General features: G+C 34.7%; 3 protein-coding genes across 3 annotated transcripts; 2 read left to right on the top strand and 1 right to left on the bottom strand.

Annotated features, from left to right (window-relative positions):
- The first annotated feature begins 445 nt into the window (after positions 1–445).
- Positions 446–11,446, top strand: LOC128234210 (metaxin-2-like). The gene is made up of 8 exons (XM_052948291.1): positions 446–576; positions 1,390–1,437; positions 2,161–2,280; positions 4,621–4,697; positions 5,490–5,621; positions 7,190–7,315; positions 8,822–8,898; positions 9,915–11,446. The coding sequence occupies exons 1-8, from the start codon at positions 534–536 to the stop codon at positions 10,078–10,080; spliced, it is 789 nt and encodes a 262-aa protein (XP_052804251.1). The 5' UTR covers positions 446–533; the 3' UTR covers positions 10,081–11,446.
- An 897-nt stretch (positions 11,447–12,343) lies between these two features.
- LOC128234209 (D-ribitol-5-phosphate cytidylyltransferase-like) lies at positions 12,344–18,932 on the bottom strand. The gene is made up of 9 exons (XM_052948290.1): positions 18,546–18,932; positions 18,180–18,334; positions 17,782–17,882; positions 17,162–17,311; positions 16,788–16,892; positions 16,154–16,199; positions 15,375–15,481; positions 14,464–14,721; positions 12,344–14,242 (listed from the first exon to the last, which is right to left on the bottom strand). Exons 1-9 carry the CDS (start codon positions 18,692–18,694, stop codon positions 14,150–14,152), a joined length of 1,164 nt encoding a protein of 387 aa, XP_052804250.1. The 5' UTR covers positions 18,695–18,932; the 3' UTR covers positions 12,344–14,149.
- Positions 18,933–19,198: 266 nt separating this feature from the next.
- On the top strand, positions 19,199–27,322 carry LOC128235645 (uncharacterized). Its single transcript, XM_052950449.1, has 10 exons — positions 19,199–19,249; positions 20,053–20,171; positions 20,478–20,544; positions 21,271–21,424; positions 22,043–22,203; positions 22,528–22,681; positions 22,944–23,216; positions 24,285–24,557; positions 25,731–25,830; positions 26,915–27,322. The coding sequence occupies exons 1-10, from the start codon at positions 19,199–19,201 to the stop codon at positions 27,057–27,059; spliced, it is 1,497 nt and encodes a 498-aa protein (XP_052806409.1). The 3' UTR covers positions 27,060–27,322.
- Positions 27,323–27,996: the final 674 nt, after the last annotated feature.

Raw genomic sequence — 27,996 nt, 5'->3', positions numbered from 1 at the left:
AATGCTGTGCAGAAAATTTACTGCTAAGCCTTCTTAAATTCTGTGGTGTTGAAAGTAAAAAACCCCATCACACGTTTTCTTTTTTGCCGCAGTCACTGAGTAGACAATCACCAAATTTCCTTGCAATCAATGAGAATGATTATTAGTTCAATACAACATAGATATTATAAGAAAGTTCTAAACTTTACACAATTTTTTTTATAAAAGATATTGAAAACTGTCTTTGTTAAACTGTTTAATTTTGTTTTAAGCAGAAAGGTTAGTTGGATTAAATTAAGAACATTTTACAAAACAATTATTTTCTAACATTCACAAATGTAGTATGTATTGAAGCTATGCAAAAAAAATAATCACACTGGATCACGATTGAATTTTTCTTGCTTCCTAAATTATTTGGAATATTAAAAGCCGGTTTTGAAATTACCGTTTTGACTATCCCGATTTCTGTCAAGCGTCTTGTAACGCGTTTTGTGACGCAGAAAGGTCGAAGCAGACATTTTTGATTATTTTACCATAAATCTCTGTTTTCTGACATGACATCACTATTGATGGAGGCGGTTAAGGTTGAGCTAGGCGGTAAGTAGATTTACCTTCCATATATGTATATGGCATATGCTGTCATTAAATTTCAACGAAAAAGTAATGTATTTTCGCGACAGTTATTTTGACACTGACACTAGTGACAGGTGATCTGATAGTTTAGATGTTGTTTTATTCAACTTCTTGATATTGAAAACGTAATTTTATCTATTAATGTTAAAATATTACAACAGCAAAATTTCAAAAAAAATGTATTTTTATGGAAATTTGTTTGTACATAATGACGTGACGTTAAGTCACGAAGCTAAAATTTGACTGCCTTTTCTGACAGCGCTATCTTGATTTATGGTGTTGAACAGCAAAAGCACATCTTAACTAAACAGTAAAAAACATCTAGACTTCAAGGTGTGGCACTTGACTTTTCCTGAAATTTATCTTGTTATATATCTCTAACTGTGATGGCATAGGTATTGAGGCACACATGTGGCCCCATAGCCTCAGCCTGTTCAAATTGATGTTTGTCACTTTACTGGAATGAAATCTAAAATATTTTTAGTGTGTAAATTAGACATTAATCAAATAATGTTCATAAGAAATGCGTTAATTTTTTTTTTTTTTCATTATGTTGTATAATCAATGATCTTCATCCCATTGTAGAGAGCTGGAAGTGAATTTGAAAGTGTCTTATAAAATGGCTTATCTTACCTTCAGTGGATTTTGTTTTGGTAATTTGGTGGTGATTATACCTGGGATTAGCTGAAACCGATTTTTCCCGGACTTTGGGGGGCTGTGGTTACAATTGACTGGTGCATAACATTCAATGGTCTATTAGACTTCATTTTTTTCCAGCAACTGAAAGATGGCCAGACAATGTCAAGCTGTTCCAGCAATATCAAGGTAACACCTGTTGTATTATTTAAATGCTACTCAGAACCTTAGACCAATAATAAACATTATCCCTGTCAGAAATAAAGTATCAGGTTAATCATAAAAAATGTTTATGTATTAGAATCACTATGATTAAAGTACATAAACATTGATTCGTTTTCAAAGCCTCTTGAAAAGCCTTGATACTTGTTTTTCATAACGTTGGGTCCTGAGCATATATTCAAGAGTCTCAAGCATATTTCTTTACACACATTACTAAAAAGCAAAGCAAATGTTTAAGAATAATTGTTCCTGTGAAAAAAAAAACCCAATGAGCTTTGGACTAGGAATTCACAGCAAAATGAATTACTCCATGTATCATGTTTAGAGACCATAAATTGGTTAATGCTTACAATTTTCTTTACATATTTTAGAAGAAACATTATATGACAGTATGGTGCAATAAACACAATTTTTTTAATCATCCATCAAAGTGTTTCTTCAAGAGTGGATTAGTCTGATTCAATCCTAGCCGTGCCGTGCAAAAAAGGTACTGGTATTACAGTAACTCCCTTGCCTGGCGCTAGGCATTATAGTACTGGCTTATATAGAATACATTATATCTGTTAGATCTCACCTGTTATGTCACAAAATAGCTCATTGAGCTAATGTTGTCTGACTCCAAAAGGCAACATTATATATAAGGACTTTTTTCTTAACACAAATGATGCAACATTGACTTTTCTCTTGCAGTTGAGCAGATCACATTTCCAGACTATGCTGCTTGCCTGAGTGTGAAGACCTATCTTCACATGTGTGGCCTCAACTTCACAACTGAGTTGAAAATTAATGCAGAAGAAATGTCACCTTCAGGTTTGTATTTTTTAAAAGAAACAATACTGCAAGTTTAGTCAAAGAAATTGGATATTGAGTTGTTAATGCAGGGCTGCCTTTCAAAGAGTTTTGTGGCTGATATAAGGCCCTATTTCCTGAACCAAGGAATATACTTTTCCCCCAAAATTGTGGTTTAAACTTCACCAACATAATAAAAAAACAAAAAAAAACTTTGATAATGTCAAATGTAAATAAAACAAAACATTTATTATTGACACTGCATTGTGTACTGTGTTTTTGATACATGTATATCTATATTACATCAATTTGCATTAAAATGTTTTGCAAATGTCAACTTGCAAAATTCTCCTTTTTAGCAAAAATAACACTAAATTACCCATTCCCCAAATATAGGAGGACAGACCTGTCATGTTATAGTGTAGACAATTTCTGTAGAATCATTATCAAATTCACTACTCTCAAACAAATCAATTCAGCAGTTTATAGTTACAGGCCACCGGCTCATATTAGATAACATTCAACATGAACAAAATAGCATGAGTTGTGTCTCGGTAATTAATACCGTAAATGACTGGGTATTAGACGCACTTTTTTTCCTCAGATTTTGATGCAAAAAAATGCCTGCGTATAATACCCAGTAACAATTTTTTGAACTTTTTTTTCTGAGGTCAATTTCAAGCCGAGAGTTTGTTTAGATTTATGTAGAAAAGGATGTTACTCGCGTCATATTGATCGAGTATATACGGGTTAAAACGGCAGTTGAAGATCGGGATACGGTATATCGTAAGACGTTTATAATTTCAACAAAAATATTTTTCGATTAAAGTTACCGTAATTCACCTAAGAGTTCGGACACTCTAAATATTTGGACACCCATAATTATTTCCCAAAATAATTTATTTTTGCGTACCTAATTTTCGGACACCCAAAGGACATCAATCATAACTTTCATGGTTACCAAGTTTCACAGACGAAGATTATTGATTTTTATCTTTACAATGCCTGGCTAGATTACCTAACCGTATACACCACTGTGACAATTTAATTAGTTACTACCCATCCTAAACGATGTATAGCCTGTTGAAAAGGAAGTGTGATGTATTAATTTGAGGATTAAACAAACAACAAGGGCAATCAAGGGATTAAGAAAACATCGACATGGCATGTTTGTAAAACGATCTGCCAATAAGCTTTCAAACTTGTACCACACTTATAGACTCTATGAAGCAATAATCGTACAGTTATACATTAATCCTGCATAGCAATGTCCATGCTCTCCACGAGATCCTCGTGGGTATAACTGTAAGTTATGTGACGTCACACAGTGTGACTCTTTGATCTGAAGCCGATAGAATGTGTTTATTCAGTTCAGTGCATGTATAAAATGGTGTTTTAATTAACTTCATGAAGGATTTACACTTATAGGCGTAATAAATAAGTTTATGACCATTGATTACTACGGATAAATTAATAAGTGGTAAAAAGCAAACATGAAGAAAAAAGGCAGGTTAAACAAACATGGAAATAAAGTGTAAAAATGATAATTTTCTATGTATTCGGAGAGCGAAAAAAATAATTAATTTATGGTGTCCGAACTCTTGTGAATTACGGTATTCAATATTATTTTGAATAATAAATTGAATTAAACAATAATCAAACTTACATATAAAAAAGCAAAGATGGGCACTGTCAAAATATTTTTTGCATTACATAACTTTTCATTCTCGACAGTATGGTTGTATGGTTTTAAAGATAACCATCGCCATTTTCATGAATAATTTTTTTTTTGTCACTGTCAACAAACATGGTGGCTGAAAATGCCGGACGATTTTGACATTTTTTCTATGCGTCTTTTAACCAAAAACATAGATTAAAAGTTTTTTCCTCGGATTTTTCACAGATTTTTTTCCCTGCGTCTAATACCCCCTATCGTATTATACCCAGTCATTTACGGTAGATATATGAATAGTAAATTAATTTAAACATGATTACTTCCCCTTAAGTTTCACAATTTATATTAAATTGGAAATCGTATACAAAATAATCTAGTTTGTTTACATCTTCAGATTGATCTGTGTTTAATATTAAAAGCTGAAAAGTGTTCTTATTCCATACCATAAGAATACAAATTAATTATGTATTTTGTTCGTATATATATAAAAAATAATCATTTTAATTACAAAATACAAAGAAAGCATGGTATTCACAGTCTGAAACAAAAACATAGCATTGTATATAACGATATATCAGAATATATATTCATTATCATATAAATATATATGCATGTAATAAAATTACACAACAAAAAAGCAGCTGGATATTTATCTCTTATTTGAATGGGTATGATGAACATTTCAGGGAAGGTTCCATTTATACAAATTGGTCCATTTTTGATATCTGAAATGGAGCCAATAATATCAGCTGTTCAAACAAGGGTAAGAAACACTTCATACTAATAGCTAAATTGTTTGATAAACTGAGTTCTGAATACTAATAGTTTAATAGAATGATTACCTAAGCTCTAAATACTTGTTGTTAAATTGCTGAATAATTGAGCTCTGACTACTAATAGTAAAATAGTTTGATTAACTAAGCTCTAAAAACTTTTAGTTAAAAAACATTGGCCCCAATTTCTCGAAATGTCTTAAGCTTAACAAGCGCTTAGCTCCATAAGCCAAATAAATACTTAAATTTTATTTTGATATATGGAAAACAGATAATTGTGATAATCATAGGGATAATTTCGAATTTAAAATCTAAAAACTCTTAAAGAACTCTTGAGCTTAGGTTGATCCTGTTATAAGGGACTTAAAGAAGTTTCGAGAAATTTTGGCCTGAGCATTAATAGTAAATCTTCCTAGAATTTTATTTTAACAGGTTTAGGACATCACTCAAGATGAATGCTCTGTATTATTTAAATGCTCCTGAATTCCGATAGTACAAGCTTATACCATCCATCCTAATGGATCTTTTCTTTTAAATGAATTATTTGACATAAAAATGTGCTATTCTTTGGTAAGCACTTTAGGGGATAATGGTGTTCAGGGATACCTAGTCCTAACCCTCAGCATTAGAGATAAATCTCCAACTAATTACATCTTGCTTGCAATAATTATATCACCCCTTCAACTGGTAGGTTTTTGTAATTATTCTTATTCTTCTTCAACTAAATTTTGTCCATGGCAGAATTTGGAAAGTACTTGAATTAATTGCGTTTCCCATAACAGGGGTTCACATTAAGTGCTGATCTACCAGACATACAAAAGTCCGAGCTGAAGGCTTACATGTCTCTTGTCGGGAACACGCTAGTCAACGCGGAACTCTACCTAGCCTGGATACAGGAAGATGTTTATGAACAGGTATGTGTTATACTTTTCAGATATTGTGATCTTGATGTACTTGTTACCTAGGGACACTTCAAAAATGCTGAAGAGACCGTATTCAATGTTTTTTCCTGATTTTTTTTGGCCAAAGTTCAGCCAAATTCACAATCCCAAAACTATATTTTTTTGAAGAGTAGAGTAATGATTAAAACAAAGTCAATGCTATTTCGCTTAATGTCTTTTGTTAATTTACAAATGCTATCTTTGCCCATGCGTAAATTACTGCCAGAATGAATCATTTACAAAAATCAAGTCAATTAAAGGGTATCCTATAAACATTTTCTCCCAGAACTTGCAGAGACATTTACATAAACAATTATTATATTGTGCTATGCATTAACATAAACACATAGCTATAACTCCGCTTTACGAAGTGGGGGCTATACTTATAACCCCGCTTCACAAAGTGGGGACTATACTTATAACCCCGCTTCACAAAGTGGGGGCTATACTTATAACCACACTTCACAAAGTGGGGGCTATTATAACCTCACTTCACAAAGTTGGGGCTGTACTTATAACCCCCCTTCACAAAGTGGGGGCTGTACTTATAACCCCGCTTCACAAAGTGGGGGCTATACTTATAACCCCGCTTCACAAAGTGGGGACTATACTTATAACCCCACTTCACAAAATGGAGGCTATACTGATAACCCCGCTTCTCAAAGTGGGGGCTATACTTATAACCCCGCTTCACAAAGTGGGGGCTATACTTAAAACCCCACTTCACAAAATGGAGGCTATACTGATAACCCCGCTTCACAAAGTGGGGGCTATACTTATAACCCCGCTTCACAAAGTGGGGACTATACTTATAACCCCGCTTCACAAAGTGGGGGCTATTATAACCTCACTTCACAAAGTGGGGGCTGTACTTATAACCCCGCTTCACAAAGTGGGGGCTATACTTATAACCCCGCTTCACAAAGTGGGGACTATACTTATAACCCCGCTTCACAAAGTGGGGGCTATTATAACCCCGCTTCACAAAGTGGGGACTATACTTATAACCCCGCTTCACAAAGTGGGGGCTATACTTATAACCACACTTCACAAAGTGGGGGCTATTATAACCTCACTTCACAAAGTTGGGGCTGTACTTATAACCCCGCTTCACAAAGTGGGGACTATACTTATAACCTCACTTCACAAAGTTGGGGCTGTACTTATAACCCCGCTTCACAAAGTGGGGACTATACTTATAACCTCACTTCACAAAGTGTGGGCTTTACTTATAACCCCGCTTCACAGAGTGGGGGCTATACTTATAACCTCACTTCAAAAAGTGGGGGCTGAATAGGAATATTTTTCGTCTCTTTTTCCAACTGTCTCACTGTAGGGTCCCATATATAATTTTTTTCATGCAAAGAGGGATTTTAAAATAATTCAGCTGAAGTAACAAATGTAAGATGACATGTCTTGCTTAAGATCAAGGTCTAGAGCGTCAAGGTCACTGATCACCTCAGTTTTGCTATATTAGTTTTACTGGTGATATGAGAGAGCGATATGGTTGTATGCAGCCTTATGATTATATTTTATTCTAGGTAACAAGAGAGCGATATGGTTGTATGCAGCCATGGCCCCTCAACAGAATTTTACCCTGCAAGAAATACTTTGACATAAAGAGAAAACTTTCCGTTGTGGATTGGCTAAATAAATCATTTAATGAGGTAAGTATCAAGTTACTTTACAACATTATTATTCATTTTGAATTTATATTTGTCACTTTGACATGAGCAAGCTAATTTATCTATGTATTTTTCTTTTTTACTTTTCTACAATTTAATTATTATATCACAATCGTTTTTTCTGTGCATCTACTGTCCACCAGTCATTTAAAAAATCTTGTGCATATGCGATTATCTCTGGTAATATTTATTTATACCGTTCAAGGTTTATTGATGACCATGAGAAATTATGCGAAAAAAGAACTGCATAATCATCTTCAGTACACAACAGCAGAGTCTTGCGGATACCCAAAACTTATTGTTTAACTTGTCTACACATCTCTTTAAAATAGAAAAATTAACTGCAAACCTTGTTACTAACTTGTGGTTGATATATCGTCTAAATTAAACTTTCATACAACGTGTGACAGATACACCGTCATACAACATGTGACAGATACACCGTCATACAGTGTGTCACAGATACACCGTCATACAGTGTGTGACAGATACACAGTCATACAGTGTGTCACAGATACACCGTCATACAGCGTGTGGCAGATACACAGTCATACAGTGTGTGACAGATACACCGTCATACAACGTGTGACAGATACACCATCATACAGTGTGTCACAGATACACCGTCATACAATGTGTGACAGATACACCGCCATACAACGTGTGACAGAAACACCATCATACAACGTGTGACAGATATACCATCATACAGTGTGTCACAGATACACAGTCATACAGCGTGTGACAGATACACCACCATACAACGTGTGACAGATACACCGTCATACAGTGTGTGACAGATACACCATCATACAACGTGTGACAGATACACCGTCATACAACGTGTCACAGATACACCGTAATACAACGTGTGACAGATACACCGTCATACAGCGTGTGACAGATACACTGTCATACAACATGTGACAGATACACTGTCATACAGCGTGTGACAGATACACCGTCATACAGTGTGTCACAGATACACCATCATACAACGTGTGACAGATACACCGTCATACAGTGTGTCACAGATACACCGTCATACAGTGTGTCACAGATACACCATCATACAAAGTGTGACAGATACACCGTCATACAGTGTGTCACAGATACACCGTCATTAAGCGTGTGACAGATACACCGTCATACAACGTGTGACAGATACACTGTCATACAGTGTGTCACATATACACCGTCACAAAGCGTGTGACAGATACACCGTCATACAACATGTGACAGATACACCGTCATACAGCATGTGACAGATACACCGTCATACAACGTGTGACAGATACACCGTCATACAGTGTGTCACAGATACACCGTCATACAACGTGTGACAGATAGTGAGATACACTGTCATACGTGTGACAGTTGACTTTGCAGCTCTTTAAAAGAGGAAAACTATCTGCAAAATCAAGCCTCTCATGTATCACTATCTCTATAGGTGTACTGATAAAGCTTGTGTTTGTATTTCATCTGCAGGTTTGTGAGGAAGTGATAACCTGTTGTGAGGCTCTCTCTGAAAGACTCGGCACCCAGGACTTCTTTTTTGGAAAAAAGTAAGTATCCTTGTAAATCGCTAGTCATATGGAAATTTATGTATGACTGTTGAGGATTTGATGATTATCTAGTCTCATCAGTGCAGGAACTAGATTTGAGCAGCTTTTTTAGTCTTTAATTGAGATAAATGGGAACAATCTGGTTAACTGTTGAAATCAGGACAATAGAGACAACGCAAAATATTTAAAAAAAAAAGCAAACCTAGTAAGCAACCTAGATTATCTTCCATATATGTCCATAGTTTCTACTGTTTGCAAATGAACTAAACTTTTGGAAGGTATTGGAACTTGGATGATCATGGCTTTTGTTCCACCTGAAAACAACAAGTGAAATTTGAATCAAGTGCAACATCTTTAGCCCCTCATTGACTTCACACATCAAAGAAGGCCGACTGCCACTTTCAGCAAATGAGCTTCTTGTTTTTCGCATAAGTGTGGAATTTACTACTTAGGGGCCATACGGCCATAGAGAATGTTTGTAATGGTCCTAAGTAAAGTTATTTCACAAATTTGATACATATTGTGCCGATTGTTCAGAACTTTGTTCAAGTTAATGTGATTAACAACATTGTTGTAAACTTTTAAACATGAACTATTTGGTGACGTGCTCATATATCAAACCCATTTCATTCTGAGACCAGATGAATTATGATACCTTGAATTTCTGGGCAATTTCCAATCACTGATAAGCCATCTGATTGTATATGACCCATGTGTTGTAAAAACACTAATAAATTCTTTAATATTGGTATAAGACCCACTAAAGAGTACATATTTGTAAAGAAAAAAAATCTGCACATGTTTATGTCACAAAAAACTAGTACTGCTGAAACAGTCGTCCATTATCTTGTTAGAAATACTGCGGATCACAAGTGTATCCATTAAACTTCCAGAGCAATAAAGATTAGAAAGATAACAACGATGACATAAACAACGTTGTTTTCTTCAACAGAGTTCTGAACAATCAGCCTTAGTATTGAAAAATAACATTTTTTTAAACAAACCTTTGATTTCAGACCAACAGAGCTTGATGCCCTTGTGTTTGGTCACCTTTTCACTCTGCTTACTACTGATCTGCCCAACAAGGAATTTGCCCAGGTCATAGGGAAATACGACAACCTCGTCCAGTTTTGTAAACGAGTCGACCAGAAATACTATAAACAGCTGGACAATGACTACTGATTTGTTCGGAAATGTGCTTTGTTTCAAAATATTTTATTTTGTTATTTGCTGCATTTTATTTTTAGATCTTGAATAATACATGGGCAATCATGGATAATTAAACTTTTGGATAAACAAGTTCGATATCTTGCACCAGTTCTTGCCAACAATTGATATAACAAGACTGACCTATCCCAAATTTGAGCAAATTGCTAGTGCAGAAAAAGCTGGCTTGCGCCTTTTTGACTACCGCAGAAGTCAGATTGAAAAAAAGGAAATTTATTCATTTTTTTTTATCCCATTGATTTGCATTGCAAGTTTTGAATATAATGAATCTTCATGTTTACTGGGGAGTTGAAATAACTGAAAGTATAAATCTATACTCTGCTTTTAATCGATAATTTCATAAACATTAAGGTCATTAATATAGACTTGTTATACTTTGGTCATATAATGCTTAAACTGTTTGTTAATCAAAGTGCTTAAGATATAATGTGTTCACTGACAGTTTTTGTGTAAAAGTACTTCTTACGGTAGAAGAAGCATTTATTTTTTAACTTAAGTATGTTATTTGTTCATATAATTATGCTTTAGTTGTTAACAATATGGACACTATTTGCTTTTATTAGACCTTATCATATTGGGAGATTAGGCCTAACGAGACATGACATTAATAAAAGTACTTTTGGTGTTTTTTTGGAAAATTATCAATTATTGTGTTGCATATTAAGGTATGTTGTGTTCAAATGGCCAGGAGAGATTTTTTACTTAGGAGTGATTTCAAAGGCAGAGTGATTTCATTCCTAGGAGAGATTTCATACCTAGGAGTGATTTCAAACACAGGAGTGATTTCACACACGGGAGTGATTTCTTACCTAGGGGCAATTTCATACCTGGTAGGGATTCATACCTAGGAGAGATTTCTTACCTAGGAGCGATTTCATACCTGTTAGTGATTTCCATTCTCATTTATCAGAGGTTCGATCGTGAACGGGGCGTTTGAACCAGAGTGTGGTACGTCACTCAGGTGAAAGGTACGTAACTCTGGTGAACGAGAATGGTGATTTCATACTTAGGAGAGATTTTTAACAGTACAAATCATGTAGTACTGCACTGGTGAAATTCTCCTAGATAAGAAATCGCTCCTTACATTTTTGGCCTAGCTGGGGCACTGCGTAAGATAACAGCTGTTCAGACATGAGTCACAAATCAAATTAGTTATAATATGACAGTCATAGAAACAGTGATTGTTAAAAGCATCTACTTGAAGTACAAAACCAGTGTGCAATTACAATTTGTAGAATAACTCTATGCTAGCAACATTTTTCGTGATAAATAACATAACCTATGCTATGCTGTATTTACAAAAATAAAATTATTTATAAAAGGTTTGTTTTTAATTCAAGAAAAAAATATGTGTGTGTATGACATTTTAATAAGTCATCCACTAAGCACAAGAGCTTTTACTCCTAAAGGTATGTGTATGACATTTAAATAAGTCATCCACTAAGCACAAGAGCTTTTACTCCTAAAGGTATGTGTATGACATTTAAATAAGTCATCCACTAAGCACAAGAGCTTTTGCTCCTAAAGGCATGTGTATGACATTTAAATAAGTCATCCATTAAGCACAAGAGCTATTGCTCATGCATGTGTATGACATTTAAATAAGTCATCCATTAAGCACAAGTGCTATTGCTCATAAAGGCAGGTACATGTATATGACATCTCAGTAAGCCATCTATTGAGCACAGGAGCTTTTGTTCCTATAGGTATGTGTACGACATTTCAGTAAGTCATTTATCAAGCACAGGAGCCTTGCCCCTAAAGGCATGTAGTTGACATTTTATTAAGTCATCTATCAAGCACAGGAACTATTGCACCTCAAGTCAGGTGTATGACATTTCAGTCAACCATTTTATCAAGCAAAACAAAATCAGTGGCTATATAAGTTATGTGTGCTGTATAAGTTGGCCAATTAGATAGCAAAACAACAGCTATTGCCCCATATGTTTTGTATATAGCATAGTCAGACATGCATCAAGCATAATGGCTTTTTCCCCTAAAATGGTGTTTATAGCATTTCAGTGAGCCAAATTTTGAAATGCAAGAACTACCGTACTCAGTACTGCCCCTGAAGCATAGCATTTCAGTGGAGTATGACACCTAAAATTGTGCGGTAAATAGTGATAAATAGTGAAAAGCTAATGTTTAGTCTGTTGCACAGTAGAAACTTGTAGTGCAATCATAATATCCAACAACAAATGAGGTATGATAAGTTTATTTGTTTAAAATCCAATACATTTATTTTATTACAAATACTTCATTTAAAATCTCATTCTAATACATCAAGCTTATATTATTGGCGCAATAGTTTGTGCTTTTGTTTTTGGTCTAATACTCAACAAAAGACACACTTTAAGTAAGTCTGCTTGAGTATTGTCAATAAATAAAACGGGGCCCCTAATATGCCCAACAACTCACTAATAGTTATACTGTCAGATAACAAGAGTACTGCAGGCGGATGCCAATGCTCGTCTGTTTTCTTCCCCAAGCTGAATAGGAACATGACTCACTGACAGGTTATTGGCCTTGCTACACAAGTATGTAATGTTTCTGGCAACATGAAGATCAAGTTTCACGTGAATATCTTGCAAAGGTTTTTAAAGTTATGGCCAAGTTTTTGCAAACTATCCCCAATGAGGACACCGAGACCAAGGCATTTACAATACCTTGACTAGTTACTCAAAACACAATTAAGCAACACAACCATAATATAAATATTTCTAAAAATTAAGAATGCTACATGTACAATGTACAAAGTATTTCATTGCACATGAAAATAATATCTAAGTAATATGTATACCAAAATAATATAGTATAAAGTAAAATGGATATAAAAAAGGTCAAATACAACCATGCACAATAGTGCTAATATCTTTTTCATAAAACATTACTCAAGTTTCACCTGACCAGCAAGTGTTGACAACACAAAACATGAATAAGAATTGTTGCGTACTTTCATACATACATGTAACTTATGACTGTTATAGTGTAAATTCCATTGAATGCACACCCATATAAGATATAAAAAGAGATCATCAACATGTCAAATTAGTATTTATTGAAACACAAGATAACAATGTGTCACGAGTTCAAGGAGTGTATCACAAGGAAATCCAGAACTACTCCTGCTTTATGCCCTAGTAGAATGGCATATATGAGTTGCACCATCTATCTGTTAATATTTACACCTAAACTACCCTTCCTTAAATTAACCGCCTTTTGGCCATTGCGAATATATTCCGATGAATGCAACATCTTCAGACCATGAATCATTGTGTTTTACATAAAATGACAAATTGCTTATCATGTTATTGTTTGTGTTACTAGGCCAATTTTTTTTTTACTAAGCATGTTGAAGTGTTAATTTATTATTTGTTAAATGTATTGGTGTCAGAAGCATTTCTTTCTTCCCACGTTATTGTGATGTCATATGATAAATTGTTTCCGGTTACAGTTGTGTCGTTCTATTTACAGAATGGGTGAGCAAGAATTACTGTAATGTTTTCTAAAAATGAATTTAATTTTTTTTTTTTAAATTCTGGAAAGAAATAATGAGCTATTAGTGTAAATATAAGTAATAAATTGTTTAATCGATGTCATTATCGGGAATATGAATGCAGTTGGGCTGGTTATAGTATGTGTTGAGTCCTTCAGACACCACACACTTGGCATGAATTTATATATTATATAAAACATTGATAAAATAAATAAAATGAAAAATAATCACTAGTTTCTTAGTAGATAAACTTGTTTGTGTTTTTATATTGAGATTTTGTTTCGGTGGCAAGTTTACCAAACATTTATGTCCAAAATCACTATTATCAGTGCTGTAACTAACTTAAGTTTATTTGTTTTTAAAGACATTTAGTTCATCACATTCTTAATTTTTGCATGGCATCAATAAGGGACAACAATTTGTACCATAAAAAGAGTAAATTACTACCGTATGCAACAATTATATCACCATAAAAAAGTATTCCCAAGTATGGTGAAGGTCAGTGTATAGTAAATATCTGACTAGAGGTCAGTGTATAGTAAATGTCTGGCCAGTCAATGTCTCTTCTCGGGTCCACAGCAGACTGGCCACCATTTTGCCTATCTTTTCAGCATCAGACACCTAAAATATGACAGAACCACAAGGAAAGTTTCACTAGTGCATGTTAAAATGAACCTAATGTAGCCTATCTTACATTCTTTACAAGTATTAAATGGTAATGAGAGGTTATTAATTGCTATTTTTAACAAGAGCATTGCAGACTTAATGCTTATCTAATGCTTTTTTCTCAGTCTAAGAATAATTGAACTTTTTGCACTACAAGAAATGGAACTGGTCATTACCTTCCTGCGTGAAACAATCCCATACCACACGGAGCTGGGGTGTTTTTCGCTTTGATTCGAGATGAGATTCTTAAAGTGTCTCTCTGTATCCTCACAATTTACTCTCAGAACACATATGACACATGGTTTCACAAACTGTGTTTCTCCATCCTTGGCTGTCACATGATTACACACGTCAGCTAGTCCAGTGTCCATGTCAGCAGGCCCAGACTTACAGATGAACACCCAGGAATTGCACTTAGCTTGTTGGTCATTGTTCTGAAATATTGAAAAAAACTTAAATGCCAGTTGTTATACCGTAGAGTTAAGCTAAATGTCACCCAACACAGCCTATCCTCTGGTGGCCAGCCCCCTGACAGATGTCTTAAGCAGACATCATGGCTGCTTCATAGGGTTTCTTATTTAAATCAGGTCATAGATCTGAGGTAAACACAAGCAGAAGAAAGCTTAAACAATGGTTAAGGAATACATACAAAAACTGCTATATAATAATTTAAAAACATTTTTTGCATGAGTCTTGTTTTTTTCTAATTCCATTGAGTTTGTCAATATGTTCATTTTTTAAATGTTAATACATAATACTTTAATAGTCAGAATTAGCATTGTTTTAGCATATTGTAATGAACTAATAAAGAGAAATTCCTTTATACCTAATAAATACATGTGTATGTACATAGCAACACAGGTTAGAAGTAATATTTATTTACTTTGCAATAGAGCAGAAGCTCTGAAAAGCAATGTACAGTTTTAAAATCTGCCATTTATATGTGATTAATTAAGAACCATTTAATTATTCATGGGTGATAACAAATACTGATTATTGACAAAGCTTCAAGTGGGGGCCAAACGCTGGACCCTCTGATCCAGATTCCAATTTGTTAACCACTCTACCATCGCCACAGACTGCTTACCCGTAAGACAGTTACAGATCTCAGCTGACAGCAGGTAGAGATTGCATCAAGTAGCTCCAAATCCTCGCCGCCATCAGAAAAACGCACCGCAGCGCACAGCAATTGCTCTGCAACAGTTGTAAACATACAAATGGAAGACAAAACTTATTTGAACTCAATTCAATTTGATCAAATTGAATTGAGAAATTTATTTGATATTTTATCATTCATGGATTGTTATATAAATAAATGGTTGAATCTACGAAAATCTTTATCAAAAAGTACAAAGCTACTACAGACATATGACTGGTTTGCAGAACTTCTGATCATGAATGGATTTTTGCTTTTGTAAAACAATGGTGTAAGCATAATGAATCATAGTTAAACTTGCCAAAATATAAAGATCGTGAAAAACGAACATGTAAAATTAAATCAGAATTCATTAATGTTATCCATAGTTCATCAGAAATTCTTCTACTGTTTGCAGAATAACTTAATTTACAATTGAGCCAGTTGAGGACTTTGTGGACTTCTGATTGATATGAGTAGCACACTAAAATAACTGAGATTTTAGTTTGGGTGCAATCTTGCAGTTGAAATTTATGGTTTTTGTCATAAAATATTACACACCCATAACTGGCTGTATGATGATGTTCTAAAAACAGACAATTATGGATTTGGGTCAAGTTATCACCGAAACATTTCAATATTTCAAAAGCCCCATACGCTTTGTCTTTCTGCAAACAGTAGGAAGAAGTATGGAGGCAAGCGTCTGATGGAAACAACAGGTTAAATAATACCTTTCATAATCCCTTCTACAGCATACAAGTCTTTCTTGTAGGTAACCTGGAATAAGATAATATTCTTAATTAAATTGTTCAAACAAACCTTGACATACTGGTACATGTTGTTCTACAGTTTGTAGACAGTACTAGTTTGAAAACCATGAAACTCAGAATAAAACTTTTAGTTGGAATGGTGTGTATAACAGCAAAACACTATGACTGGTCCATGCATTTCTTGCACTTATAAGACTTGCAAATTCTAACAAATTCACATTTCAAAAGAGCTTTCACCAAAGTTTGTTTGATCTTTATTAAGTCAAACAAGGTTTTAATTTAACAATTAATCAAGCAGAAATTACAGGCCTTACTATGCATGTGCCTATTTTCTTTGGAAACATGTTTGATTTGAATAAGTTTTTTTAGTTACGGCAAAGGTTAATTTTTTGCACGACAACAAAAATGACATCAAGGCTATGACAATACATCTACTTTTTCTCTTCGAAAAACATTCAAATTGACCATTTATATTCAACTTTCCCAAACATTTCTCCATCTCTGAGGAATGATTAACCTTATTTCTGTTTAAATACTGGTCATAATTATACAAACATAATTAAGTGTGAACAATTTTACATCAGTAGTATCTGACCTTCCAAAGGTAGTCTGGGCCAGGAACCACTCTGGCTCTGGTGCCTGTGTGTTTTAGAGCTAGCAACAGACATTCAGTGCCATAGTCAAGGTCTGTAGCATCTGCCTGAAACATGTACAACATAAGAACTACCCGGAACATACATGCACAAGAACTTAACAAAATATATCATCCCCAATTGAGAACTGCCTGAAACATGCACATAAGTACTGCAGAAAATATACCTGCCATAAGAAATTAGCAAAATATACCATCTCAACATGAAACATGAAATGCACCTTTAATTGTTCATCCTGAAAACTGGTTAATAAATATAGACAATGATAAAACATATTAAAACACAAATAACACTTCAAAAATTCAATATGGTGAACCTTGTCATATGCTTCCTTAATCACAGAGTAGGTGAAAGCCTGAGGCATCTCGCTGGCTCGGTATTGGCTGCGGTCAAGAGCCTCGGTCAGCATGCCCTCCCCATCTACTTTGATCACCGTGGAAACAAGAGGTCTTGCCACTCCGGCCGCCTAGATGGTTAAAGAAAGGTATTTTTTGCATTCATAATAAACAACATGCGACAAATGTAAGATGCATAAAAGAATACAAGAGATTCATTCAAGGTCAACAAGTGTACTTTTAATAAAGAATTTTGTCTATAACACGAAGACAGTAACTTAATATATAGCAATAAAACTTCTTGAACAAATTAACAAATGCTATCTTATGTTACTTGAACAAGGGATACCCAACAGACAGTATATTTTAACCCAGACAATACTTTTACTGCCATTTTTACTGATTAAACAGCATTAATTGGTCACCATTATATTTTACAATAAATAACAAGTTTACCAAGAATTTTTGAACAAATAACGTGTAATGATTAATTTATATAAGCCTTATAAGGACTCTTTTTTTGTACATGATATCCAGATGATATACATGTATTTCGGAGAGTCATGTTACTGCATGGTTAAACAATACATTAAGACATTACCCCGTATCTGATTGCATCGAGAGTGACCTGTTTAATTAACTCTTCCTCTACAAATGGCCGAACAACATCATGAATGATAACAGCATCTGGGGGCCTCCCATCTGTAAAACATACTGTTTTGATGCAAATGATGCATTCCTTATTAAATATTTTTATGTATCGTGATGGCAAGTGGCTTTTCAAGTGTTTACTCTTACACATATTTTATATGTGAATAATAGCAAGTGTATTCAAGTATAATCAGCTAGGAATTTTGATATCTAATATAAATATTACCACTGATATTTGATTAACCTTGCAAAAACTGTGAGCAACATAGTATCTCTAAACGAGGTACTAATTGATGTCAAACTAACAGACATCCATGTAACCTTAAAAACAATACAATAATTTATTACCTTCAGCGAGTGCCCGAATGCCAGCTTGTATGGATCTATGCCTGGTTGAGTGACCACAGACCAGGGTAAGCTTTGGCCATTCCTTGAGCTGGCTGGTTAGTTCTTCAAGGGCATCATCTGACACCACCATCACAACATGTCCTACCCATTCCAGCCTGAATTTTACATGAACATGATGATAGTAAAATATAATCCACATAAAACATCATCAACTTTATTTAACTGATGTATTTATTTATTTTTAGGACACTCAAACTTGTAAAAATAATATTTTCTGAAGACATTATTTTTAATCATACCATAGTTAGAATTGTACGGTTAACTTTGAACTCACATTTAAACATTATAAGTATGTTTTAAATTAACCTGTGGAATGCATTGAGTGTATGAAGAAGTAGAGGCTGGTTCAGCAGAGGGCTAAACTGTTTAGGTACACATGTGCCAAATCTGTCCCCGGTACCACTTGCAGGAAGCACAACCGACACTCTCATCTTCACTCCATCAGCAGACAGCATGTTTACCAACAGAACCACTAGCTACAGTAGTGATGCCTGATTGCCAAAAAATGTCTTCTCGACTTTGTTAACTTGAACAATGACACCAGTGTTCAAGTTTTCAACACTGACAATACAGTTCAGCGTCAAAATATTGAATATTTCAGAGAACGAGACAAAAATAGTGACATCTTAACTGGTTTTGGTACAACACTTTATTGACACTATGTGGGATTTTTTTTTTGCAGTTTACGCGTTTTTTTAGTGTTTACAACATCCAAGCGCCTCGGTGATATCATCAAGATCAGTGAACGCTTGAGAATTCGTGCGCGAGCAATTTCCCGCGATACGTCAAAATTCTACTTATCAGAAAAGCTGTAAACGTAAAATGGTATTTTAACATTCTGTGTATCAGAAAGGTTTAATTCTAATGTTGATTTAACATCATTAATTGTTTTATGACAAATAACCATGCAATGTTCCGACACCACAACTTTAATGCCCTGAAAAGAAGAGTTTTAAATTATGTGGTGTGGGGGAGGCCATGTTGAAAAGGGACGTCCAAAAGAAAGCGCTGTAGTATTATAAATGATACATCCTGACGAATTTTATGCATTCATTTCCTAGTATAATGAAAAAAATGTTCACTTGAATTTTTTTTATTTTAGGGGTCTCTAGGTCAACAATTGGTGTTTCAGGGAAAATCTATTATTTGGATATTTTTATATTTCCCTGTAAAACCACAACATATAATCCTATGCCAAAAAATTGTATGATATTAGTATTCGCAGACCTGTGGCATCCATACTCCCTGTCGTTAATTCAATAGTGAATGCAGCACAACAATTTTAATTGCCGCCATTAATCACAAATTTTACGACATAAAAAGCTATTCAATGTATAAATTGATATTAGAAATTTTATTTACCCTTTGAGAAAATACTTCATCTTCTATTATAAGACATAAAAATTTGGGGATTGAGTTGCTAGCCAGAACTTTCCACATGTGAGGTTGACCTACATGGTGTAAACAATGTAGTCTTTAAAAAAAGGTCATTATTTGTAACAAACAATTTGTGTTTTTGGCTGGGTAATAATTGTTTATGACTATTTAAAATGAATTTATAGAAAATAATTGAACATTTTATATACCTGTATAACATCTGATCTTTCCCTACTGTGCTGTAGTCTCGGCAGCCTGAAATTTTACCATACTTGTACATGTACATCCTGATAACTAAAAGTATTTAAACCTTATACCATTCTATTGGTTTGAACATTTTCAATAGCTTTCTCTTGTCAACTTTGGGCAAAGAATCATGTTGTGACATTGATTATCTAAATTAAAGACAATTTAATGCATAATTGCTTATTTCTAGGCAACTGGTGGAACTACCTGCCACTTCTTCAACACTCCAAGAGGATGCTGGAATGGAGATAATTGCCGCTTCGTTCACAGCCAACCTGAGGGTGGTTTGCCTCCATGTAGATTCTTCAGGTTTGTGAGACAATCTTGAATGTATTTTCATTCCTTTGTAATATACATTTATTTGTAGTTATAAACTAAACTTTAAGCCAAAAATAAACACTATCTTTTAAACAGTGGTGATAGCATTGTTTTAATAGTTTTATATTTTTTCCATATCAATTGTGATTATAAATATATAGCCTATATTGAAGTTCTGCTGACTTTTAAAGTAAACATAAACGTTATTTAGTACTCCTTTTATCAGATATTATCATTTCTTTTTAATTCTAAGCAAACTTGGCTTATAATATGCTGTTAATATTGTGTTTGTTACAGTCTTCCGTCGGGATGTAGATTCGGCGATAAATGCTTTTTTAGCCACAGTGATCCAGAACCAGCCAATGTAAGGCTTATCATAGCATTTTATAGTATTTGAAACAAGTTTTAAATGTTGAGCTTGATTGTTTGAAGAATAAGTATAGGTTATTGTTCTTAAATTACAAATTTAACCTTTTTTTCTGATTGAGTGACAGTGACCATAGTATAAAGCTTGTTTATTGCAACTTTGTTTTATTGCAATACATGAACTATAATAACTGACTTATATTTTATTGGTGAAACTTGGTTTAGTGGATTTTTTAAGTATGAGGTCATCGCCAAATAAATGACTCGATTCAGTCACTTTTACCAATAACAAAATAGGTGAATACCGAAAAGCGGAGGGAAAATAGCTGAAATAGAAGCATTTCTTCTGCAATATGCGTTTTTCACTGTAATCCAGTTATAAGTATGTGATTCTCTTTTATATATGAATAACCTTTACCGTTATATTTAATATTTTTTTAGAATAATAATATTTGCGTATTCTATATTTCTGTGCTGGCAAAATTTCCTTTGAAATGGCCCTGGCTATATTCCTATCAGGAAGGGCACGGCCCCATTTCCCTTCCAAAAGGGACTAATCCTTTTCTTTTCAAACATTCTCCTACACCAGAGTGATGATGCTATGCGTACAACAGATTAATCATTGTCAAACCTCTTGATGAATGAGAATGCTTTCGAAGGCCCCTGTCCCCATACTAGCTGGATTCCCATTAACAGCAGTCATAATGTACATGTTTATCTTCAGAAAGAGGAGGTTGAGCCAGTTGACCGGGTGGTTCAAGACTTGGGTAAGATGAGCATTGCTGGGGCATTAAAGCACAAGATGAAATCCGTAAAACCGGTGCTGCAGGTCAATATTCCGGACTTCAGACCAGATCTTTGCTCCATGGAACCGTATGGTATGTCAAAATCAAAATGTCAGAAGGGTTAATTGATCTTAGTATATTTTGTTTATCAGGAAAAATCATTTTTTTTGCATCAAGATTGTAAAATTATTAATTAATAGCCATCCAGCAGATTTTATAGTGTGATTTTATAACAAAGTAATTAGCAATAAGCATGGACCCATTATACACCAAATGAAAGTGATGAACTTATTTTTTACCTGACATTGTGACTGCCCAAAATAGAAGTTTGTCAATCAAAATGGAAATAAACCGGACATGTCAGGCTGTCCGGACATTCGCATTGATTGCTTTGAGGAGAAAAGGGATTTTTAAGTGTTTTTTATACTCCAGGGAAAATGTGCATTCACATATTTATTTGAGTGTATTGAATACGTGCCCTGGGGCTATATTCATAAAACATTTCTTAACTTAAGTCATTTCTTTAGAGTTTTTAAGTCATATTAAAAAGGAAAGCATAGGAATGTTTTTACATTATAAAAAGTAAATCAATAACTTCAATGATGAGGTTATTATAAAATAATTGACAAGTGAGATACTTAACTTAAGAAATTGACTTAAGTAAGGAAATGTCTGAAGATGATTTATGAATACCAACCCTGGTGTTTTCAGTTTCCAGTCTGGTATTTACCGGTCAACTCAAATACGATTGTCCAATTCTCGACCAAACTAAGTGGAAACATGGCTCTCTTGCATTTCACCATGACAACGAATGGACCATGGAACTCTACTTTGACTGTGTCTCACCTGAAAAACCAATCTTCACAGTAAATGTGAGCAAAAAAAAAAATATATATATATGATGTACAATGTGAAGTGTACTTGGAAATATTGAAAAATTACTTTTTAAGATTGACCCGTTAATTTGAGAACTATGTAACAATTCATCATTTTATTTATTATTCATTTTTGTTATTTATATTCTGAAGGGTTAAATTCTAGTCTGTAAAGGATTTCCCAGCAATAAAAAACAATATGATACTATTCCAGCTGTTATTCAATATTTCAGTGATTGGATAGATTTAATATTCCAGCTGATTTTAAATATTCCAGCTGATTAATAGGTTAAATATTCCAGCTGTTGTCTAATTTTCCAGCTGGACAAAAACACATTGAAGAAAGTTGTTTTCAAGGAGTCTGGAGTAACCATCTATTGCGACTATGAAGACAGCGATCTCACGATCCATTATCGACCCTCTGCTGTGGAGAATGTCCATCCAATATATGCTGTCTTCAGTGATGTTGTGGAAGGTGAAACTAATTTTCTTGTGTCTTAACAATCTTCTCACTCTTATGAACTTTTATTTTGTGATAATATCCTTTTCCTAATAATTAAATGTGTGTTTGACTTCAATCCTCCTAGCTTTGGATAATGGTTAATCTCATATCAATTTGCTTACTGAAGTAAATTTTACAATTCTATGAAATTTTGTAAAGATATGACTGGACGAAAAAGGTATGTTCACATGGAGGAAAGAAGAAGAAAAACTATTTGTTTGTAATATTTGTACAGATACTCAGAAAAAAGGTATAAAGAAAGGGGGCGGTATTCAAAACCAAGGAGATCACATTGACAGTGATGATGATGATGATGATGACGACGATGATGAGGATGACAATGACGAAGATGATGAGGATGATGATGAGGATTACATTGTTGATTGCTTAAGTGATGATGATGATGATGATATGTTTGAACGAGCAACAAAAGATCGCTGGGCTGCTTGGAGAAAGACTGTTGCTGAGGATACGAGAGAACCACCAGAGCTAGATCTGGTTCATTGTGGTGGGTTAGCTGTTTATATAATTATGCCACTTTCAAAGAAGAGGGGGTATATTCCTTTGCACATGTTGGTCGGTCATTAGGTCGGTAGACCAAAGTTTGATTACTCGACATTGCCTTGACCTATGGTCCTCAAACTTTATTTGGAGATTGGGCGTGACCAGTAAATGAACCTTACCGATTTTGAGGTCATTGGGTCAAAGGTCACAGTGACCTTGAACGTGATGCATGGTGAAAGGCCTGTCCTAGTCATTAGTCACCAATGCCTTACCTATAATCCTCAAACTTAACCTGAAGACTGATTGACCCCTAATTATTTTAGTATATATGCCTATATATTTCTACATTTTAAAATGCGTTTACTATAAATTATGATGCAACATGAGCTAAGATGGAAAGGATCATCAGTTGCATAAATAGGATATATGAGAGTTGACCCAAAACTCAATGACAAGCAGGGAACTAATGAAATAAAGTAATTTTAACATATGTTTTAAGCATATTTATGATAAACATTGTCAGAAAACAAATGTGTAACAAATAACAATTTGGTAATACAAACCTCACATCTACTGTCATATATACAGCGCATGGTCAAATAATTTCTGACTTCAAAATGTTAGCACCAGGATCAGTCATGCGCCTTTCTCTCCGAGTATTCCACGCAGTGCTCCATGCATCAGTGGTGACATTTCACAAAAGATGGAACCAATTAACAAACCAGTCAGCAGGCAAATCCCTATTCAATGCTAATGTGGCAGACATCAGTGCTTCACTGGATTAGCGTTAGCTGCACCGCAAAAAAAAGCCTGACCTGCAACCTCAAACTAAGCAACTGTTTATGACTTCATCAATTTTTCACATATGACGTCATAGTAATTGCAAATGATGTTCACATGTTATTTAGCAGAGATCTTTGATAGCCTGTTCAAAATTAAAAGTCATGTATAAACCTAATGTTGAAAATATTTGCATGCGCAGGTTTACAGTACCTAGCTATTATTTTTTGGGACAACTCTCATATATTATGCTAAAAGACTTATAATGAATTGATGAATTTGTTTTTCACAGGGATATGCAAGGAGGTTTTTGAAGGGGACAAAGCCTTTGACAAACTTAAGGACCATTACTTCCAGAAGTTTCTAAAGCATGATACCATCCACACTCGATACACACATGATGCCCCTCAGTTCCGAGATGGGACGGAGTGCGTGGTTTGCGGGAAATATTTCGGCCACTGTGGAAGCCTTGTACGTCATACATTAGACAAGTGTCGGCGCGAGGACACAGATGGGGAAAACCACAGGGAGATGGCCATCAAGGGAATCGTGGAGCCAATGTGTTGTAAGTTGGTATTTGTGGCTTTGCTTATCAATCTGTTATAACATTATCAAGACAAAGTATAGTCTTTCAAAATGAAATCAGGGCCCCAATTTTTAGCTCAACTATTCGAAGAATAAGGAGAGCTATACTACTCTCCCAAGTGTCGGCGTCAGTGTCGGGGTCACACCTTGGTTAAGGTTTTGTGTGCAAGCACACATAGGTTAATATCTCAGCAACCACTTGAGGTATTGCATTGAGACTTCATACAATGGTACTCAACCACCCAACCTACTTAATTAACCAAGTTAGATAACTCTAGTTTACATTTTAAGCAAAATAATTGCCCTATATTATTCGACTTAGAAATTCTCGTTAAGCTTTTGCATGTAACCACATTTAAGTCAATATCTCAGCGAATGCATCATGTATTGCGTTGAAACTTTACACACAGGTGCCAACCATTTAACCTTCCTATTTAATCAAGTAAGATAACTCTTTCTTTCATCTTATATTATTTTTGCCCCTTTATTATGCGACTTAGAAATTCTGGTTCAGGTCTTGCATGTTAGCACACATAGGATAATATCTCAGCAACTATTTGATGTATTGCATTGAGACTACAACAATGGTATTCAACCACCCAACCTAATTGAATAACCAAGTAAGATAACTGTATTTTGCAAATAATGGCCCTTTATTATTAGACTTAAAAATTCTGGTTAAAATTTTACATATAACCACATTTATGTTAATATTGTAATGAAATATCTAATCTAACAGTGATCCATGCATGTTTTGCCAAAACTTTTCAATCCTTACACTGAAAAGCGGCGGAATAGTCGAGCGTGCTGTCTCTGTGACAGCTCTTGTTTGAAAAGTATTAAGACCCTTCTAACAGGATCAAGCTAAGCACACCATTTTTTATTCGGTATTTTTATTCTCTTGAACAGTTTTATGACTTTTAAAGTAAATTATTTGAAAGCTTATCATGATAAACTATTACTGAACAAGAGGAGTACTCCTGTTCCCCAAAAAACATAAGGCCCCACTTTTGTGTAACATTGCAAAAAAAGTGATTTATTTAACATTGTTGTTGTTTGTTTCATATTTTCAGCTTATCTGTTTCTCCAATAATTTCTGGGGGGCATTGTCATAGCATAAATAATTAGAACTTTTTTACTGTTGTTACTCCAGACTATGATGTTGATCACCATAACAAGCAGACACTCAGGAGTGAATTAGCTCAGACGCTGGTTCAGGAATCCTTCCAAGACAAACTGCTTGAGAACATAGGGTAAGCTTTTATGATGAATTTAATCTCAGTTAATATTGGAAAATAGGGTAAATCACGTTTTTGAAGACAGTAGGTCAAGGGTGAAGGTCAAAGACAATAACCTTATGAAACTTTTGTCTGCAGATTCATCAAGAACACTTTGATCTATGACCATGAAACTTAATAGTAGGTTGCCAATTTACCAGATGACACTTATTTATTTTGAGGTCAGTAGGTCAAAGGTCAAGCTAAGTCAACTGCCTCTTTTTAAGTCATAATAACTTGAAAACTGATTTACTTAGGACCATGAATCTTCAGTAGTAGGTTTTTCTTGATAAGCTGATAACCCCTATTTAGGTCAGTAGGTCAAAAGTTAATGTCATGGACAACAGGCTTGTGAAAACTTCTCCTCACAATAAATGGCTCAACCATAAAACTTCAGTGGTAGATTGGCATTTCATCAGCAGATGACCCCTATTGCTTTTGATATCAGAAGATCAAAGGTCAATGTCAGTCTAATCAAAACTTTTTTCTCAGAATAATTGGGATCCCATTTAACATAGGACCATGAAACTTCATGGGTAGGTTGCCCTTGACTAGTATTACCCCTTTTTTGGACAAACCAAAGATAGAGTTCTGGATCCTTTGCACTACACTTCTCCCCAGTAAGATCTATCTGTATATGAAGATTGAAATAATTAACTCAAATACTTTTGGAGTTAGTTTCAATATTATATATTTTGCAACGATTGTGAAAAGAGCTATGATAACTATGATACGGAGTCATTCAATTTTTTTGCGATATTTCTAGTTTTTAAATTGTGTTCAGGAAAAAAAACAACCACACTTAAATGTTGTTATAAAAGATTAACAAATGGGACACTTACTGAAATCACTCCAGGCCATGAAAAAGTACTACTGGTGGTAATCAAACCCACAACTTTTGGGTGACATCAAAACCACTAGAAATGTTCGAAAGTTTAATGAGGTTTTAATCATGATTCATCATTGTTATCAATCAGATACAACTATTATCATATAAGTTTTTTCCCCTTTTTTGCCTATCAGTAATGATGAGCAGCTGATGAGCATGTATATGTTGCAGGTTTTCCCTTCGTGTCCATGAGGCCCTTGGTCTGGGATGCAGACATTTTGGTGACTCAGACTCCGACCCAGACGATTACTTCAACAGTGATGAGTTTGAGCTTGCTTGCCAGTTTATTAAGCCCTGGGAGTTTCTCGGGCTGTAGAGCTGGGAGCCAAAACAATCATTGTAGTGCCAGTCTCGTTAAATAAGACTGGGAACCAGAATACTCATCTAGTCCATAATGAAACCTTTTCGAGCTGGGAACGAAAATACTGTTGAGTGCTACACATATACATAGTGTGTATAGATATTAGAAGTTGTTGTGTATGGGCTTTGTATAAATGTTTGTAAGAAATAAAACCATTTTTATTTTAAGACTAGGGATGTATTTATTAAGTATTTCAAATCCAGTGTCTAATACACTATGACCTGGGCAAGTGCATAGAATTTGGTGATTTGATATATTGAGATTTGTGAAAAAGTTACAAAAATGTTCAGGTCTTACAGTTAAAGAGAGTAGAAGTTTTGTATAGACTTGACAACCTGTATTGAAAATGAATGGTATAGGTATGATGTAAATGAACGACTTGGTCAGTGAAAGAATTGTGCTTGTATAGGATTGGGAACAGAGTTGTTTGCAGTGAGTGTGAAGGTCAATGAAAGAATTGTGCTTGTATAGGATTGGGAACAGAGTTGTTTGCAGTGAGTGTGAAGGTCAATGAAAGAATTGTGCTTGTATAGGATTGGGAACAGAGTTGTTTGCAGTGAGTGTGAAGGTCAATGAAAGAATTGTGCTTGTATAGGATTGGTAACAGAGTTGTTTGCAGTGAGTGTGAAGGTCAATGAAAGAATTGTGCTTGTATAGGATTGGGAACAGAGTTGTTTGCAGTGAGTGTGAAGGTCAATGAAAGAATTGTGCTTGTATAGAATTGGGAACAGAGTTGTTTGCAGTGAGTGTGAAGGTCATTGAAAGAATTGTGCTTGTATAGGATTGGGAACAGAGTTGTTTGCAGTGAGTGTGAAGGCGTTATTTTTTCACACTGTCCATATATTTTGTTGGCCATGTGACTTTCACATGTGCAAACCTACATATATATTCC

Source organism: Mya arenaria, chromosome 5 (assembly GCF_026914265.1).
Source record: "Mya arenaria isolate MELC-2E11 chromosome 5, ASM2691426v1".
NCBI lineage: Eukaryota > Metazoa > Mollusca > Bivalvia > Myida > Myidae > Mya > Mya arenaria.
This window is presented reverse-complemented; position numbering and strand designations above follow the sequence as displayed.